At 44.9% G+C, this 19,690-nt stretch overlaps 1 protein-coding gene across 4 annotated transcripts in view; it reads left to right on the top strand.

The window, feature by feature from the left end:
- Positions 1–19,690, top strand: part of LOC134958605 (contactin-4-like) — a 399,552-nt gene that overhangs the window by 300,391 nt on the left and 79,471 nt on the right. For all 4 annotated transcript variants that reach the window (XM_063941309.1, XM_063941311.1, XM_063941308.1 and 1 more), the window contains exon 5: positions 11,472–11,567. In XM_063941309.1, coding sequence (XP_063797379.1) covers positions 11,472–11,567 — 96 coding nt within the window. The remainder of the gene's footprint in view (positions 1–11,471; positions 11,568–19,690) is intronic.

The raw sequence follows: 19,690 nt of genomic DNA, 5'->3' as shown, positions 1-19,690 counted from the left end.
GAATTTAGTGCACTTGATTGATATCAGTGGTAAACAGCTACAGTATGTATCTTGTCCTCTGCGCTGGGCACATTTCCCGGGGATACAGGCATTGAGTTAGCTGATTCCGCCCAGATTATAACAATTGGAAAATAAGTGGGAAAAACAGAAGAGTGTGATCACCCGATGTAGGGAAGCTCGGATTCTGGAAACAGGAGTTGCTAGGAGACTTGTGCGAGGAGACCACAATTACTTCCTGACCCCCCTCTCGTTTAATCCCTCACCCCCATTGGACTGGTGCTAATTAAATAATCAGCGTGTTATTGTGTTCAGGTCAATTAATTAGGAAACATTTGTAACAGTGACAATCACATTACATTACAGCATAATTTACCATCAACAAATAAAACGAGAAGGACGTAGCGGCCGCTCTCCTCACCCACAGCGCCATAATGGCTTCTTCTGAGAGTGCCTCACTTCCAGCACGCTGCCCTCTCTCAGAGGTGACATCACACAGCAAGAGAGACACGTGCCAGCACAGAGAGAGGGCCAGAGACGGCAGGGCACACAGACTGACAGCCAGCGAGATGCTGAGAGACAGGAGGACACAGAGAGTGACAGTCAGTAAAAGACTTTGAGACAGGAGGACACAGAGAGTGACAGCTAGTGAGAGGGTTACAGACAGCATAGGACACAGAGAGAGGCTGAGAAACAGGACACAAAAGGTGACAGTCATTGAGAGGGTGAGAGACAGCAGGGCACAGAGAGAACGAGTAATAGCAGGACACAGAGAGTGACAGCCAGGTGAGGGGAAGAAACAACTACACACAGAGAGGATGAGAGGGTAAAAGACAACAGGGCACTGAAAGTAGTGAGAGGGGGAGAGACAGCAGGACACAGAGAGAGGACAGTATATATGACAGCATACAGACCGTTGTTGTATATACATATAGGAGAGAGCGCAGAATATATGACACAGAGACAGCGTAGAGGCCGCTGCTGTCTATACATATAGGAGAGAGAGCGCAGTATATATGACACAGAGACAGCGTAGAGGCCGCTGCTGTCTATACATATAGGAGAGAGAGAGCAGAATATATGACACAGACAGCATACAGACCGCTGCTGTATATACATATAGGAGAGAGAGCGCAGAATATATGACACAGAGACAGCATAGAGGCCGCTGCTGTCTATACATATAGGAGAGAGAGCGCAGCATATATGACACAGAGACAGCATACAGACCGCTGCTGTATATACATATAGGAGAGAGCGCAGAATATATGACACAGAGACAGCGTAGAGACCGCTGCTGTATATACATATAGGAGAGAGCGCAGTATATATGACACAGAGACAGCGTAGAGGCCGCTGCTGTCTATACATATAGGAGAGAGCGCAGTATATATGACACAGAGACAGCGTACAGACAGCTGCTGTATATACATATAGGAGGGAGCGCAGTATATATGACACAGAGACAGCATATAGACAGCTGCTGTATATACATACAGGAGGGAGCGCAGTATATATGACACAGAGACAGCATACAGACAGCTGCTGTATATACATACAGGAGGGAGCGCAGTATATATGATACAGAGACAGCATACAGACAGCTGCTGTCTATACATATAGGAGAGAGCGCAGTATATATGACACAGAGACAGCATACAGACAGCTGCTGTATATACATATAGGAGAGAGCGCAGTATATATGACACAGAGACAGCATACAGACCGCTGCTGTATATGCATAAAGGAGAGAGCGCAGTATATATGACACAGAGACAGCGTAGAGGGCGCTGCTGTATATATATATATAGGAGGGAGTGCAGTATATATGACACAGACAGCATACAGACCGCTGCTGTATATGCATAAAGGAGAGAGCGCAGTATATATGACACAGACAGCATACAGACCGCTGCTGTATATACATATAGGAGAGAGAGCGCAGTATATATGACACAGAGACAGCATACAGACCGCTGCTGTATATACATATAGGAGAGAGCGCAGTATATATGACACAGAGACAGCAGACAGACCGCTGCTGTCTATACATATAGGAGAGAGAGCGCAGTATATATGACACACAGACAGCGTACAGACAGCTGCTGTATATACATATAGGAGAGAGAGCGCAGTATATATGACACAGAGACAGCATACAGACCGCTGCTGTATATACATATAGGAGGGAGCGCAGTATATATGACACAGAGACAGCATACAGGCCGCTGCTGTATATACATATAGGAGAGAGCGCAGTATATATGACACAGAGACAGCATACAGACTGCTGCTGTATATACATATAGGAGAGAGAGCGCAGAATATATGACACAGAGACAGCATACAGACCTCTGCTGTATATACATATAGGAGAGAGCGCAGTATATATGACACAGAGACAGCATACAGACCGCTGCTGTATATACATATAGGAGAGAGAGCGCAGAATATATGACACAGAGACAGCATACAGACCGCTGCTGTATATACATATAGGAGAGAGAGCGCAGAATATATGACACAGAGACAGCATACAGACCTCTGCTGTATATACATATAGGAGAGAGCGCAGTATATATGACACAGAGACAGCATACAGACCGCTGCTGTATATACATATAGGAGAGAGCGCAGTATATATGACACAGAGAAAGCGTAGAGACCGCTGCTGTATATACATATAGGAGAGAGAGCGCAGTATATATGACACAGACAGCATACAGACCGCTGCTGTATATGCATATAGGAGAGAGCGCAGTATATATGACACAGAGACAGCATACAGACCGCTGCTGTATATACATATAGGAGAGAGAGCGCAGTATATATGACACAGACAGCATACAGACCGCTGCTGTATATACATATAGGAGAGAGCGCAGTATATATGACACAGAGACAGCATACAGGCCGCTGCTGTATATACATATAGGAGGGAGTGCAGTATATATGACACAGACAGCATACAGACCGCTGCTGTATATACATATAGGAGGGAGCGCAGAATATATGACACAGAGACAGCATACAGGCCGCTGCTGTATATACATATAGGAGAGAGCGCAGTATATATGACACAGAGAAAGCGTAGAGACCGCTGCTGTATATACATATAGGAGAGAGAGCGCAGTATATATGACACAGACAGCATACAGACCGCTGCTGTATATACATATAGGAGAGAGCGCAGTATATATGACACAGAGACAGCATACAGACCGCTGCTGTATATACATATAGGAGAGAGAGCGCAGTATATATGACACAGACAGCATACAGACCGCTGCTGTATATACATATAGGAGAGAGCGCAGTATATATGACACAGAGACAGCATACAGGCCGCTGCTGTATATACATATAGGAGGGAGTGCAGTATATATGACACAGACAGCATACAGACCGCTGCTGTATATACATATAGGAGGGAGCGCAGAATATATGACACAGAGACAGCATACAGACCGCTGCTGTATATACATATAGGAGAGAGAGCGCAGTATATATGACACAGACAGCATACAGACCGCTGCTGTATATACATATAGGAGAGAGCGCAGTATATATGACACAGAGAAAGCGTAGAGACAGCTGCTGTATATACATATAGGAGAGAGAGCGCAGTATATATGACACAGAGAAAGCGTAGAGACCGCTGCTGTATATACATATAGGAGAGAGAGCGCAGTATATATGACACAGAGACAGCGTAGAGGCCGCTGCTGTATATACATATAGGAGAGAGAGCGCAGTATATATGACACAGAGACAGCATACAGACAGCTGCTGTATATACATATAGGAGAGAGAGCGCAGTATATATGACACAGAGACAGCATACAGACCGCTGCTGTATATACATATAGGAGAGAGAGCGCAGTATATATGACACACAGACAGCATACAGACCGCTGCTGTATATACATATAGGAGAGAGAGCGCAGTATATATGACACAGAGACAGCATACAGACCGCTGCTGTATATACATATAGGAGAGAGAGCGCAGTATATATGACACAGAGACAGCATACAGACAGCTGCTGTATATACATATAGGAGAGAGAGCGCAGTATATATGACACAGAGACAGCATACAGACAGCTGCTGTATATACATATAGGAGAGAGAGCGCAGTATATATGACACAGAGACAGCATAGAGGCCGCTGCTGTATATACATATAGGAGAGAGAGCGCAGTATATATGACACAGAGACAGCATACAGACAGCTGCTGTATATACATATAGGAGAGAGAGCGCAGTATATATGACACAGAGACAGCATAGAGGCCGCTGCTGTCTATACATATAGGAGAGAGCGCAGTATATATGACACACAGACAGCATACAGACCGCTGCTGTATATACATATAGGAGAGAGCGCAGTATATATGACACACAGACAGCATACAGACCGCTGCTGTATATACATATAGGAGAGAGCGCAGTATATATGACACACAGACAGCATACAGACAGCTGCTGTATATACATATAGGAGGGAGCGCAGTATATATGACACAGAGACAGCATACAGACCGCTGCTGTATATACATATAGGAGAGAGAGCGCAGTATATATGACACACAGACAGCGTACAGACAGCTGCTGTATATACATATAGGAGAGAGAGCGCAGTATATATGACACAGAGACAGCATACAGACCGCTGCTGTATATACATATAGGAGAGAGAGCGCAGTATATATGACACAGAGACAGCATACAGACCGCTGCTGTATATACATATAGGAGAGAGAGCGCAGTATATATGACACACAGACAGCATACAGACAGCTGCTGTATATACATATAGGAGAGAGCGCAGTATATATGACACAGAGACAGCATACAGACCGCTGCTGTATATACATATAGGAGGGAGCGCAGTATATATGACACAGAGACAGCATACAGACCGCTGCTGTATATACATATAGGAGAGAGAGCGCAGTATATATGACACAGAGACAGCATACAGACCGCTGCTGTATATACATATAGGAGAGAGAGCGCAGTATATATGACACAGAGACAGCATACAGACCGTTGTTGTATATACATATAGGAGAGAGAGCGCAGCATATATGACACAGAGACAGCATACAGACCTCTGCTGTATATACATATAGGAGAGAGAGCGCAGAATATATGACACAGAGACAGCATAGAGGGCGCTGCTGTCTATACATATAGGAGAGAGCGCAGTATATATGACACAGAGACCGCATACAGACCTCTGCTGTATATACATATAGGAGAGAGCGCAGTATATATGACACAGAGACAGCATACAGACCTCTGCTGTATATACATATAGGAGAGAGAGAGCGCAGAATATATGACACAGAGACCGCATACAGACCGCTGCTGTATATACATATAGGAGAGAGAGCGCAGTATATATGACACAGAGACAGCGTAGAGGCCGCTGCTGTCTATACATATAGGAGAGAGAGCGCAGTATATATGACACAGAGACAGCATACAGACAGCTGCTGTATATACATACAGGAGGGTGTGCAGTATATATAACACAGAGACAGCATAGAGGGCGCTGCTGTATATACATATAGGAGGGAGCGCAGTATATATGACACAGAGACAGCATGCAGACTGCTGCTGTATATACATATAGGAGAGAGTGCAGTATATATGATACAGAGACCGCTGCTGTATATACATGTAGGAGGGAGCGCAGTATATATGATACAGAGACAGTATACAGACCACTGCTGTATATACATATAGGAGGGAGTGCAGTATATATGACAGAGACCGCTGCTGTATATACATGTAGGAGGGAATGCAGTATATATGACAGAGACCGCTGCTGTATATACATATAGGAGGGAGCGCAGTATATATGATACAGAGACAGCATACAGACCGCTGCTGTATATACATATAGGAGGGAACGCAGTATATATGACAGAGAGACTGCTGCTGTATATACATATGGGAGGGAACGCGGTATATATGACAGAGAGACTGCTGCTGTATATACATATAGGAGGGAGCGCAGTATATATGACAGAGAGACTGCTGCTGTATATACATATGGGAGGGAACGCGGTATATATGACAGAGAGACTGCTGCTGTATATACATATAGGAGGGAGCGTAGTATATATGACACAGAGACTGCTGCTGTATATACATATAGGAGAGAGTGCAGTATATATGACACAGAGACAGCATACAGACCGCTGCTGTATATACATATAGGAGGGAGCGCAGTATATATGACACAGAGACAGCATACAGACCGCTGCTGTATATACATATAGGAGGAGGGAGCGCAGTATATATGACACAGAGACAGCATGCAGACTGCTGCTGTATATACATATAGGAGAGAGTGCAGTATATATGATACAGAGACCGCTGCTGTATATACATGTAGGAGGGAGCGCAGTATATATGATACAGAGACAGTATACAGACCACTGCTGTATATACATATAGGAGGGAGCGCAGTATATATGATACAGAGAAAGCATACAGACCGCTGCTGTATATACATATAGGAGGGAACGCAGTATATATGATATAGAGACCACTTCTGTATATACATATAGGAGGGAGCACAGTATATATGACACAGAGACTGCTGCTCTATATACATATAGGAGGGAGCGCAGTATATATGATATAGAGACCACTGCTGTATATACATATAGGAGGGAGCGCAGTATATATGACACAGAGACTGCTGCTGTATATACATATAGGAGGGAGCGCAGTATATATGATATAGAGACCACTGCTGTATATACATATAGGAGGGAGCGCAGTATATATGACAGACCGCTGCTGTATATACATATAGGAGAGAGCGCAGTATATATGATATAGAGACCACTGCTGTATATACATGTAGGCGGGAGCGCAGTATATATGATACAGAGACAGTATACAGACCGCTGCTGTATATACACATAGGCGGGAGTGCAGTATATATGATACAGAGACAGTATACAAACAGCTGCTGTATATACATGTAGGAGGGAGTGCAGTATATATAACAGAGACCGCTGCTGTATATACTGTACATGTAGGAGGGAGCGCAGTATATATGATACAGAGACCGCTGCTATATATACATATAGGAGGGAGCGCAGTATATATAACAGAGACCGCTGCTGTATATACATGTAGGCGGGAGCGCAGTATATGTGATACAGAGACAGTATACAGACCGCTGCTGTATATACATGTAGGAGGGAGCGCAGTATATATGACAGAGACCGCTGTTGTATATACATGTAAGCGGGAGCGCAGTATATATGACAGAGACCGCTGTTGTATATACATGCAGGCGGGAGAGCAGTATATATGATACAGAGACCGCTGCTGTATATACATGTAGGAGGGAGCGCAGTATATATGACAGAGACCGCTGCTGTATATACATGTAGGAGGGAGCGCAGCATATATGATACAGAGACCGCTGCTGTATATACATGTAGGAGGGAGCGCAGTATATATGATACAGAGACCGCTGTTGTATATACATGTAGGCGGGAGCGCAGTATATATGACAGAGACCGCTGCTGTATATACATGTAGGAGGGAGCGCAGTATATATGACAGAGACCACTGCTGTATATACATATAGGAGGGAGCGCAGTATATATGACAGAGACCGCTGCTGTATATACATGTAGGCGGGAGCGCAGTATATATGATACAGACAGCAGGTACTCAGGAAGACTCTGAGGTATTGTATTTTTTCGAGCTTTCCAGCTGACATTGCATTGTTCCTCATTAAATATACATCTAAAAAAAAATGTAAAGGTCAGATGAGCTGACGCTCACCCTCAGCCCGCAGTAATCTGTATTCTCTTCTTGTAATAACAGTGATAAGTCATTAGAATTATGCGCCCACGCTGAGCGTGATTAGCTCCGTCAGTGATTCGTATTGGCGTTACCAGCCCTTCATTACGCACGCTGCTTTGATGCCGCAATCTGACAAGCCAGACTCACCGGTCATTTAATGCACAGCAATCTTCATATGTCATACTAATGCCTCCGATATATATCCCGCCTGTAATTCCTTCATATAACCGAGCCGCAGAGCATCCACCTCACTTCATCTATTCATGTCTTATAAAACATCCAGTTGTGCCATCGGCGTCCAGGATCTCTGCCGCGGGAAGCACTGCGAGTAGGTACGTCCTTTGGGGCTCATTTACCAATGAGTGATAAAACTCATTGCGTATGAGAAATGATGCTCCAGACAATCAGCTTCCAATCGTCATGTGTTCAGCCCCTAACTGTCATGTTTGAAAACGGACAGTTAGGAGCTGATTAGCTGGAGCAGCATTTATCACACACAAGTTTAATCATCCACGACAAGTTTTATCAGCTCGTTGATAAATGGCCCTTTAGCCTTTAACATCAGACTTATCCACACGTCTGTCGCAGGAGGTAAGGTTTCTTATTTACTGAGTATTGCGGTGCAGTGCTGGTAGCACACTAATTCCCGCTCCGTTATCTCTGGATGGCGAGAACACACTCATCATGAAAATATTAATTCCTCCTTCTGCTCTTCCAGTTACTCCCCCTGTTTCTCTTCCAGTTCTTCCTCCTGTTACTCCTCCTGTTGCTCTTCCAGCTACTTCTCCAGTTATTCCTCCTGTTACTCTTCCAGTTACTCCCCCTGTTTCTCCTCCTGTTACTCTTCCAGTTACTCCCCCTGTTTCTCTTCCAGTTCTTCCTTCGGTTACTCCTCAAGTTACTCCTCCTGTTGCTCTTCCAGCTACTTCTCCAGTTATTCCTCCTGTTACTCTTCCAGTTCTTCCTCCTGCTACTCTTCCAGTTCTTCCTCCTGCTACTCTTCCAGTTCTTCCACCTGCTACTCTTCCAGTTCTTCTACCTGTTACTCTTCCAGTTCTTCCACCTGCTACTCTTCCAGGTCTTTCTCCTGCTACTCTTCCAGTTCTTCCTCCTGTTACTCTTCCAGGTCTTTCTCCTGCTACTCTTCCAGTTCTTCTTCCTGCTACTCTTCCAGTTATTCTTCCTGCTACTCTTCCAGTTCTTCTTCCTGCTACTCTTCCAGTTATTCTTCCTGCTACTCTTCCAGTTCTTTCTCCTGCTACTCTTTCAGTTCTTCTTCCTGCTACTCTTCCAGGTCTTTCTCCTGCTACTCTTCCAGTTCTTCCTCCTGTTACTCTTCCAGGTCTTTCTCCTGCTACTCTTCCAGTTCTTCTTCCTGCTACTCTTCCAGTTATTCTTCCTGCTACTCTTCCAGTTCTTTCTCCTGCTACTCTTTCAGTTCTTCTTCCTGCTACTCTTCCAGGTCTTTCTCCTGCTACTCTTTCAGTTCTTCTTCCTGTTACTCTTCCAGGTCTTTCTCCTGCTACTCTTCCAGTTCTTCTTCCTGCTACTCTTCCAGTTATTCTTCCTGCTACTCTTCCAGTTCTTTCTCCTGCTACTCTTTCAGTTCTTCTTCCTGCTACTCTTCCAGGTCTTTCTCCTGCTACTCTTCCAGTTCTTCTTCCTGCTACTCTTCCAGGTCTTTCTCCTGCTACTCTTTCAGTTCATCCTCCTGCTACTCTTCCAGTTATTCTACCTGCTACTCTTCCAGTTCTTCCTCCTGCTACTCTTCCAGTTCTTCTTCTTGCTACTCTTCCAGTCCTTTCTCCTGTTACGCTTTCAGTTCTTCCACCTGCTACTCTTCCAGTTCTTCCTCCTGCTACTCTTGCAGTTCTTCCTCCTGCTACTCTACCAGTTCTTCCTCCTGTTACTCTTCCAGTTCTTCCTCCTGTTACTCTTCCAGTTCTTCCTCCTGTTACTCTTCCAGTTCTTCCTCCTGCTACTCTTCCAGTTCTTCCTCCTGCTACTCTTCCAGTTCTTCCTCCTGCTACTCTTCCAGTTCTTCCTCCTGTTACTCTTCCAGTTCTTCCTCCTGCTACTCTTCCAGTTCTTCCTCCTGCTACTCTTCCAGTATTTCTTCCTGCTACTCTTCCAGGTCTTTCTCTTGCTACTCTTCCAGTTCTTCCTCCTGCTACTCTTCCAGTGCTTCTTCCTGCTACTCTTCCATGGCTTTCTCCTGCTACTCTTCCAGTTCTTCCTCCTGCTACTCTTCCAGGTCTTTCTCCTGTTACTCTTCCAGTTCTTCCTCCTGTTACTCTTCCAGTACTTCTTCCTGCTACTCTTTCAGTTCTTCTTCCTGCTACTCTTCCAGGTCTTTCTCCTGCTACTCTTCCAGTTCTTCTTCCTGCTACTCTTCCAGGTCTTTCTCCTGCTACTCTTTCAGTTCATCCTTCTGCTACTCTTCCAGTTATTCTTCCTGCTACTCTTCCAGTTCTTCCTCCTGCTACTCTTCCAGTTCTTCTTCCTGCTACTCTTCCAGTTCTTCCTCCTGTTACGATTTCAGTTCTTCCACCTGCTACTCTTCCAGTTCTTCCTCCTGCTACTCTTCCAGTTCTTTCTCCTGCTACTCTTGCAGTTCTTCCTCCTGCTACTCTACCAGTTCTTCCTCCTGTTACTCTTAGAGTTCTTCCTCCTGTTACTCTTCCAGGTCTTCCTCCTGCTACTCTTCCAGTTCTTCCTCCTGCTACTCTTCCAGTTCTTCCTCCTGTTACTCTTCCAGTTCTTCCTCCTGCTACTCTTCCAGGTCTTTCTCCTGTTACTCTTCCAGTTCTTCCTCCTGCTATTCTTCCAGGTCTTTCTCCTGTTACTCTTCCATTTACTCCTGTAGTTCATACTTGCCTTCTCACTTGGAATATCTTAGAGATACCCATATTTTTGAGCACTCTCCTCGATTCCCAAGAAAGTAGATCAGCCTCCAGTATCCGGGATCTCGATGATGTGATCGCGGTGAATCGTGTCTGTGAGGTGTTGCTTCCTCTGCATAATGAAGCGGATGTTGTCATTGGATTGCAGTGGGGGTGGGGGGTGGGGTATTATGATATGACTGACAATGCAATGCTCACCGCTTCTGGGCCTCCCCTCCAGCATTCCCCTGGCAGCCTGGGTTAGACATTGGCAAGTATGCCCCAGTAATTCCTCCAGTTATTGCACAGGGCAGCAGAGAAGCTGATTCATTTCTGAGCTACTCACAAATAGGAGCCAGCAACAGGGTAACACACATGGACACTACAGTGTGTTTCAGTGTGTTTAACATGTTTTTCAGGAGCCCTTTATGTATCCTGCTGAAACCACTACAGCCTGTTGTGCGGATAGCGCACATGGGAAATAGAGTTTCGGGCATGCGTATCAGAGCACATTGTTTATAAACTTGTTCCAATTCCTTTTGGAAACTGTAAAAAGCTTATTTACAAAAGGGAGAACTATTTCTTGGTGGGAACACCCTTATTCTTATGGGTAATCTGATGGGTGGAAAAAAAATGTGCCTAAAAATCTTCTTCTTTTTTTAATGAAATGTGCATGGGATCAGGATAATTTGGCTGCATTGTTGATTTTTATACAGCCGGCCTCACAGTCTCCCTTTTTCCACAGATCTTGATTCATTCCAGACCAGGACCCGGAGTACGGTGTCTGTACGGGAGGGACAAGGGATGGTACTTCTGTGCGGTCCACCTGCTCACTCTGGAGGTAACAGCAGATTTCATATCTTTGTTTGATTACTGAGTGTTGGGCGCCCTCTACTGTTCATCTACCATATTGCATGCTGACGCTATATTTTCAGTGCGTAGTCGGTCCTCAATGCACACTGAGTGCCGTATTCAGAATAAGAGCTAAACAGCAGAGTGGTTTGCACCTTTATAAAACCATGTTGCGCTGCAGGTGGGGCAGGTGGAAAATGTGCTGAGAAATGTATAGGCAGATTCAATTAGCCGCGGGGTTTCCCCAAAGCTAATTGTCGGCCCTTAGCGACTCAATTAAGGGTCGCTATCTTGCGTGTTAAGCCCCAGAATGTGCACTTAGCACAGATTTTTCCTTGCAGCCTCAGGGGTGGGGAAATCCATGTTAAATGGCCTTTGGACTTAATGCATGCGGTAACTCATTGATTCTGGTACTTAGGGGGTCATTCAGATCTGATTGCAGCAGCAAATTTGTTAGCAGTTGGGCAAAACCATGTGCACTGCAGGTGGGGCAGATGTAACATGTGCAGAGAGAGTTAGATTTGAGTGGGTTATATTGTTTCTGTGCAGGGTAAATACTGGCTGCTTTATTTTTGCACTGAAATTTAGATTTCAGTTTGAACACACCACACACAAATCTAACTCTCTCTGCACATGTTATATCTGCCCCCCCTGCAGTGCACATGGTTTTGCCCAACTGCAAACAAATTTGCTGCTGCGATCAACTCTGAATTACCCCCTTTATGCGGAATCTGTGGGATAGACGTCTGCCTTTCAGCCCAGAATCCTGTTGTCTCCGCTGCAGGGGACTCGAATAACAAGTAAAGAGGTTACAATGTGACAAATGAGACTATTTCCTTTGGAAGAGGCGCCTAATTAGTGTCCAGAAGTATTTTCAAGGCCCATGCAAATGTTTTTTTTGCGGAGCTTTTACACCCTAGAGAAGGGGGCAATGTCTGGGATCGTAGGATTGGTGGTCTCCCTGCCGGCATAGAGGGGGAATTAATGCTGTGAGGTTAGTTAGACTCCTGAGGGGGGCAGTGATTGCAGAGTTACTGGTTGCCTTTTTTACAAGGAACCGTTTCAGTAGTTCTAATGGGCAAATGAAACAGTTGGGAAATAATCTGATTGCCAAGTATGGTGCCTGGTAGTAATGATGTTTTCCCCACATGAGGTTACATCGTCAGACGCTTCTGGGGGTTTTGTTCTCCGTCCTCTGGGCCAACACATTTATAAACTGATGGAATCTGCAACTAACAGAATGTGTTAAAGTGTGAGTCAGTGGTCATGTCATGTTGGGGGTGTAGTGTCCTATGTATGTATGGGGTGTAGTAGATGTATTATGGTCATGGCCAGTGGTCAGGTCATGTTGGAGGTGTAGTGTCCTATATCTGTATAGGGTGTAATAGATGTACTATGGTCATGGCCAGTGGTCAGGTCATGTTGGGTGTGTAGTGTCCTATATCTGTATAGGGTGTAATAGATGTACTATGGTCATGGCCAGTGGTCAGGTCATGTTGGGGGTGTAGTGTCCTATGTCTGTATAGGGTGTAATAGATGTATTATGGTCATGGTCAGTGGTCAGGTCATGTTGGTGTGTAGTGTCCTATGTCTGTATAGGGTGTAATAGATGTATTATGGCCAGTGGTCAGGTCATGTTGGGGGTGTAGTGTCCTATGTCTGTATAGGGTGTAATAGATGTATTATGGTCATGGCCAGCGGTCAGTTCATGTTGGGGTGTAGTGTCCTATGTCTGTATAGGGTGTAATAGATGTATTATGGTCATGGCCAGTGGTCAGGTCATGTTGGGGGTGTAGTGTCCTATATCTGTATAGGGTGTAGTAGATGTATTATGGTCATGGTCAGTTGTCAGGTCATGTTGGGGGTGTAGTGTCCTATGTATGTATAGGGTGTAATAGATGTATTATGGTCATGGCCAGTGGTCAGGTCATGTTGGGGTGTAGTGCCCTATGTCTGTATAGGGTGTAATAGACGTATTATGGTCATGGTCAGTGGTCAGGTCATGTTGGGGTGTAGTGTCCTATGTCTGTATAGGGTGTAATAGATGTATTATGGTCATGGTCAGTGGTCAGGTCATGTTGGGGTGTAGTGTCCTATGTCTGTATAGGTTGTAATAGATGTATTATGGTCATGTCCAGTGGTCAGGTCATATTGGGGGTGTAGTATCCTATGTCTGTATAGGGTGTAATAGATGTATTATGGTCATGTCCAGTTGTCAGGTCATGTTGGGGGTGTAGTGTCCTATGTCTGTATAGGGTGTAATAGGTGTATTATGGCCAGTGGTCAGGTCATGTTGGGGTGTAGTGTCCGATGTCTGTATAGAGTGTAATAGATGTATTATGGTCATGGCCAGCGGTCAGGTCATGTTGGGGTGTAGTGCCCTATGTCTATATAGGGTGTAATAGATGTATTATGGTCATGGCCAGTGGTCAGGTCATGTTGGGGGTGTAGTGTCCTATGTCTGTATAGTGTGTAATAGATGTATTATGGTCATGTCCAGTGGTCAGGTCATGTTGGGGGTGTACTGTCCTATGTCTGTATAGGGTGTAATAGATGTATTATGGTCATGGCCAGCGGTCAGGTCATGTTGGGGGTGTAGTGTCCTATGTCTGTATAGGGTGTAATAGATGTATTATGATCATGGCCAGTGGTTAGGTCATGTTGGGGGTGCAGTGTCCTATATCTGTATAGGGTATAATAGATGTATTATGGTCATGGTCAGCGGTCAGGTCATGTTGGGGGTGTAATGTCCTATGTCTGTATAAGGTGTAATAGATGTATTATGGTCATGGCCAGTGGTCAGGACATGTTGGGGGTGTAGTGTGCTATGTCTGTATAGGGTGTAATAGATGTATTATGGTCATGGCCAGTGGTCAGGTCATGTTGGGGGTGTAGTGTCCTATGTCTGTATAGGGTGTAATAGATGTATTATGATCATGGCCAGTGGTCAAGTCATGTTGGGGATGTAGTGTCCTATGTCTGTATAGGGTGTAATAGATGTATTATGGCCAGTGGTCAGGTCATGTTGGGGGTGTAGTGTCCTATGTCTGTATAGGGTGTAATAGATGTATTATGGTCATGGCCAGCGGTCAGGTCATGTTGGGGTGTAGTGTCCTATGTCTGTATAGGGTGTAATAGATGTATTATGGTCATGGTCAGTGGTCAGGTCACGTTGGGGGTGTTGTGTCCTATGTTTGTATAGGGTGTAATAGATGTATTATGGTCATGGCCAGTGGTCAGGTCATGTTGGGGGTGCAGTGTCCTATGTTTGTATAGGGTGTAATATATGTATTATGGTCATGGCCAGCGGTCAGGTCATGTTGGGGTGTAGTGTCCTATGTCTGTATAGGGTGTAATAGATGTATTATGGTCATGGTCAGTGGTCAGGTCACGTTGGGGGTGTTGTGTCCTACAGTATGTTTGTATAGGATGTAATAGATGTATTATGGACATGTCCAGTGGTCAGGTCATGTTGGGGGTGCAGTGTCCTATATCTCTATAGGCTGTAATAGATGTATTATAGCCATGGTCAGTGGTCAGGTCGTGTTGGGGGTGCAGTGTCCTATATCTCTATAGGGTGTAATAGATGTATTATGGTCATGGCCAGTGGTCAGGTCATGTTGGGGGTGTAGTGTCCTATGTCTGTATAGGGTGTAATAGATGTATTATGGTCATGGTCAGTGGTCAGGTCATGTTGGGGGTGCAGTGTCCTATGTCTGCATAAGGTGTAATAGATGTATTATGGTCACGGTCAGTGGTCAGGTCATGTTGGGGTGTAGTGTCCTATGTCTGTATAGGGTGTAATAGATGTATTATGGTCATGGTCAGTGGTTAGGTCATGTTGGGGGTGTAGTGTCCTATGACTGTATAGGGTGTAATAGATGTATTATAGTCACGGTCAGCGGTCAGGTCATGTTGGGGTGTAGTGTCCTATGTCTTTATAGGGTGTAATAGATGTATTATGGTCATGGGCAGCGGTCAGGTCATGTTGGGGGTGTAGTGTCCTATGTCTGTATAGCGTGTAATAGATGTATTATGGTAATGGCCAGTGGTCAGGTCATGTTGGGGGTGTAGTGTCCTATATCTGTATAGGGTGTAATAGATGTATTATGGTCATGGCCAGCGGTCAGGTCATGTTGGGGGTGTTGTTTCCTATGTCTGTATAGGGTGTAATAGATGTATTATGGTCATGGCCAGTGTTCAGGTCACGTTGGGGGTGTTGTGTCCTATGTTTGTATAGGATGTAATAGATGTATTATGGACATGTCCAGTGGTCAGGTCATGTTGGGGGTGTAGTGTCCTATATCTCTATAGGCTGTAATAGATGTATTATGGTCAGTGGTCAGGTCATGTTGGGGGTGCAGTGTCCTATATCTCTATAGGGTGTAATAGATGTATTATGGTCATGGCCAGTGGTCAGGTCATGTTGGGGGTGTAGTGTCCTATGTCTGTATAGGGTGTAATAGATGTATTATGGTCATGGTCAGTGGTCAGGTCATGTTGGGGGTGCAGTGTCCTATGTCTGCATAAGGTGTAATAGATGTATTATGGTCACGGTCAGTGGTCAGGTCATGTTGGGGTGTAGTGTCCTATGTCTGTATAGGGTGTAATAGATGTATTATGGTCATGGTCAGTGGTTAGGTCATGTTGGGGGTGTAGTGTCCTATGTCTGTATAGGGTGTAATAGATGTATTATAGTCACGGTCAGCGGTCAGGTCATGTTGGGGTGTAGTGTCCTATGTCTTTATAGGGTGTAATAGATGTATTATGGTCATGGGCAGCGGTCAGGTCATGTTGGGGGTGTAGTGTCCTATGTCTGTATAGCGTGTAATAGATGTATTATGGTAATGGCCAGTGGTCAGGTCATGTTGGGGGTGTAGTGTCCTATATCTGTATAGGGTGTAATAGATGTATTATGGTCATGGCCAGCGGTCAGGTCATGTTGGGGGTGTTGTTTCCTATGTCTGTATAGGGTGTAATAGATGTATTATGGTCATGGCCAGTGTTCAGGTCATGTTGGTGGTGTAGTGTCCTATATCTGTATAGGGTGTAATAGATGTATTATGGTCATGGCCAGTGGTCAGGTCATGTTGGGGTGTAGTGTCCTATGTCTGTATAGGGTGTAATAGATGTATTATGGTCATGTCCAGTGGTCAGGTCATGTTGGGGGTGTACTGTCCTATGTCTGTATAGGGTGTAATAGATGTATTATGGTCATGGCCAGCGGTCAGGTCATGTTGGGGGTGTAGTGTCCTATGTCTGTATAGGGTGTAATAGATGTATTATGATCATGGCCAGTGGTTAGGTCATGTTGGGGGTGCAGTGTCCTATATCTGTATAGGGTATAATAGATGTATTATGGTCATGGTCAGCGGTCAGGTCATGTTGGGGGTGTAATGTCCTATGTCTGTATAAGGTGTAATAGATGTATTATGGTCATGGCCAGTGGTCAGGACATGTTGGGGGTGTAGTGTGCTATGTCTGTATAGGGTGTAATAGATGTATTATGGTCATGGCCAGTGGTCAGGTCATGTTGGGGGTGTAGTGTCCTATGTCTGTATAGGGTGTAATAGATGTATTATGATCATGGCCAGTGGTCAAGTCATGTTGGGGATGTAGTGTCCTATGTCTGTATAGGGTGTAATAGATGTATTATGGCCAGTGGTCAGGTCATGTTGGGGGTGTAGTGTCCTATGTCTGTATAGGGTGTAATAGATGTATTATGGTCATGGCCAGCGGTCAGGTCATGTTGGGGTGTAGTGTCCTATGTCTGTATAGGGTGTAATAGATGTATTATGGTCATGGTCAGTGGTCAGGTCACGTTGGGGGTGTTGTGTCCTATGTTTGTATAGGGTGTAATAGATGTATTATGGTCATGGCCAGTGGTCAGGTCATGTTGGGGGTGCAGTGTCCTATGTTTGTATAGGGTGTAATATATGTATTATGGTCATGGCCAGCGGTCAGGTCATGTTGGGGTGTAGTGTCCTATGTCTGTATAGGGTGTAATAGATGTATTATGGTCATGGTCAGTGGTCAGGTCACGTTGGGGGTGTTGTGTCCTATGTTTGTATAGGATGTAATAGATGTATTATGGACATGTCCAGTGGTCAGGTCATGTTGGGGGTGCAGTGTCCTATATCTCTATAGGCTGTAATAGATGTATTATGGTCATGGTCAGTGGTCAGGTCATGTTGGGGGTGCAGTGTCCTATATCTCTATAGGGTGTAATAGATGTATTATGGTCATGGCCAGTGGTCAGGTCATGTTGGGGGTGTAGTGTCCTATGTCTGTATAGGGTGTAATAGATGTATTATGGTCATGGTCAGTGGTCAGGTCATGTTGGGGGTGCAGTGTCCTATGTCTGCATAAGGTGTAATAGATGTATTATGGTCACGGTCAGTGGTCAGGTCATGTTGGGGTGTAGTGTCCTATGTCTGTATAGGGTGTAATAGATGTATTATGGTCATGGTCAGTGGTTAGGTCATGTTGGGGGTGTAGTGTCCTATGACTGTATAGGGTGTAATAGATGTATTATAGTCACGGTCAGCGGTCAGGTCATGTTGGGGTGTAGTGTCCTATGTCTTTATAGGGTGTAATAGATGTATTATGGTCATGGGCAGCGGTCAGGTCATGTTGGGGGTGTAGTGTCCTATGTCTGTATAGCGTGTAATAGATGTATTATGGTAATGGCCAGTGGTCAGGTCATGTTGGGGGTGTAGTGTCCTATATCTGTATAGGGTGTAATAGATGTATTATGGTCATGGCCAGCGGTCAGGTCATGTTGGGGGTGTTGTTTCCTATGTCTGTATAGGGTGTAATAGATGTATTATGGTCATGGCCAGTGTTCAGGTCACGTTGGGGGTGTTGTGTCCTATGTTTGTATAGGATGTAATAGATGTATTATGGACATGTCCAGTGGTCAGGTCATGTTGGGGGTGTAGTGTCCTATATCTCTATAGGCTGTAATAGATGTATTATGGTCAGTGGTCAGGTCATGTTGGGGGTGCAGTGTCCTATATCTCTATAGGGTGTAATAGATGTATTATGGTCATGGCCAGTGGTCAGGTCATGTTGGGGGTGTAGTGTCCTATGTCTGTATAGGGTGTAATAGATGTATTATGGTCATGGTCAGTGGTCAGGTCATGTTGGGGGTGCAGTGTCCTATGTCTGCATAAGGTGTAATAGATGTATTATGGTCACGGTCAGTGGTCAGGTCATGTTGGGGTGTAGTGTCCTATGTCTGTATAGGGTGTAATAGATGTATTATGGTCATGGTCAGTGGTTAGGTCATGTTGGGGGTGTAGTGTCCTATGTCTGTATAGGGTGTAATAGATGTATTATAGTCACGGTCAGCGGTCAGGTCATGTTGGGGTGTAGTGTCCTATGTCTTTATAGGGTGTAATAGATGTATTATGGTCATGGGCAGCGGTCAGGTCATGTTGGGGGTGTAGTGTCCTATGTCTGTATAGCGTGTAATAGATGTATTATGGTAATGGCCAGTGGTCAGGTCATGTTGGGGGTGTAGTGTCCTATATCTGTATAGGGTGTAATAGATGTATTATGGTCATGGCCAGCGGTCAGGTCATGTTGGGGGTGTTGTTTCCTATGTCTGTATAGGGTGTAATAGATGTATTATGGTCATGGCCAGTGTTCAGGTCATGTTGGGGGTGTAGTGTCCTATATCTGTATAGGGTGTAATAGATGTATTATGGTCATGGCCAGTGGTCAGGTCATGTTGGGGTGTAGTGTCCTATGTCTGTATAGGGTGTAATAGATGTATTATGGTCATGTCCAGTGGTCAGGTCATGTTGGGGGTGTACTGTCCTATGTCTGTATAGGGTGTAATAGATGTATTATGGTCATGGCCAGCGGTCAGGTCATGTTGGGGGTGTAGTGTCCTATGTCTGTATAGGGTGTAATAGATGTATTATGATCATGGCCAGTGGTTAGGTCATGTTGGGGGTGCAGTGTCCTATATCTGTATAGGGTATAATAGATGTATTATGGTCATGGTCAGCGGTCAGGTCATGTTGGGGGTGTAATGTCCTATGTCTGTATAAGGTGTAATAGATGTATTATGGTCATGGCCAGTGGTCAGGACATGTTGGGGGT

The sequence above is a fragment of the Pseudophryne corroboree genome, chromosome 9 (genome assembly GCF_028390025.1).
Source record: "Pseudophryne corroboree isolate aPseCor3 chromosome 9, aPseCor3.hap2, whole genome shotgun sequence".
Taxonomy (NCBI): Eukaryota; Metazoa; Chordata; class Amphibia; order Anura; family Myobatrachidae; genus Pseudophryne; species Pseudophryne corroboree.
The sequence above is the reverse complement of the archived record's forward strand: the minus strand, read 5'-3'. Positions and strand labels throughout refer to the sequence as shown.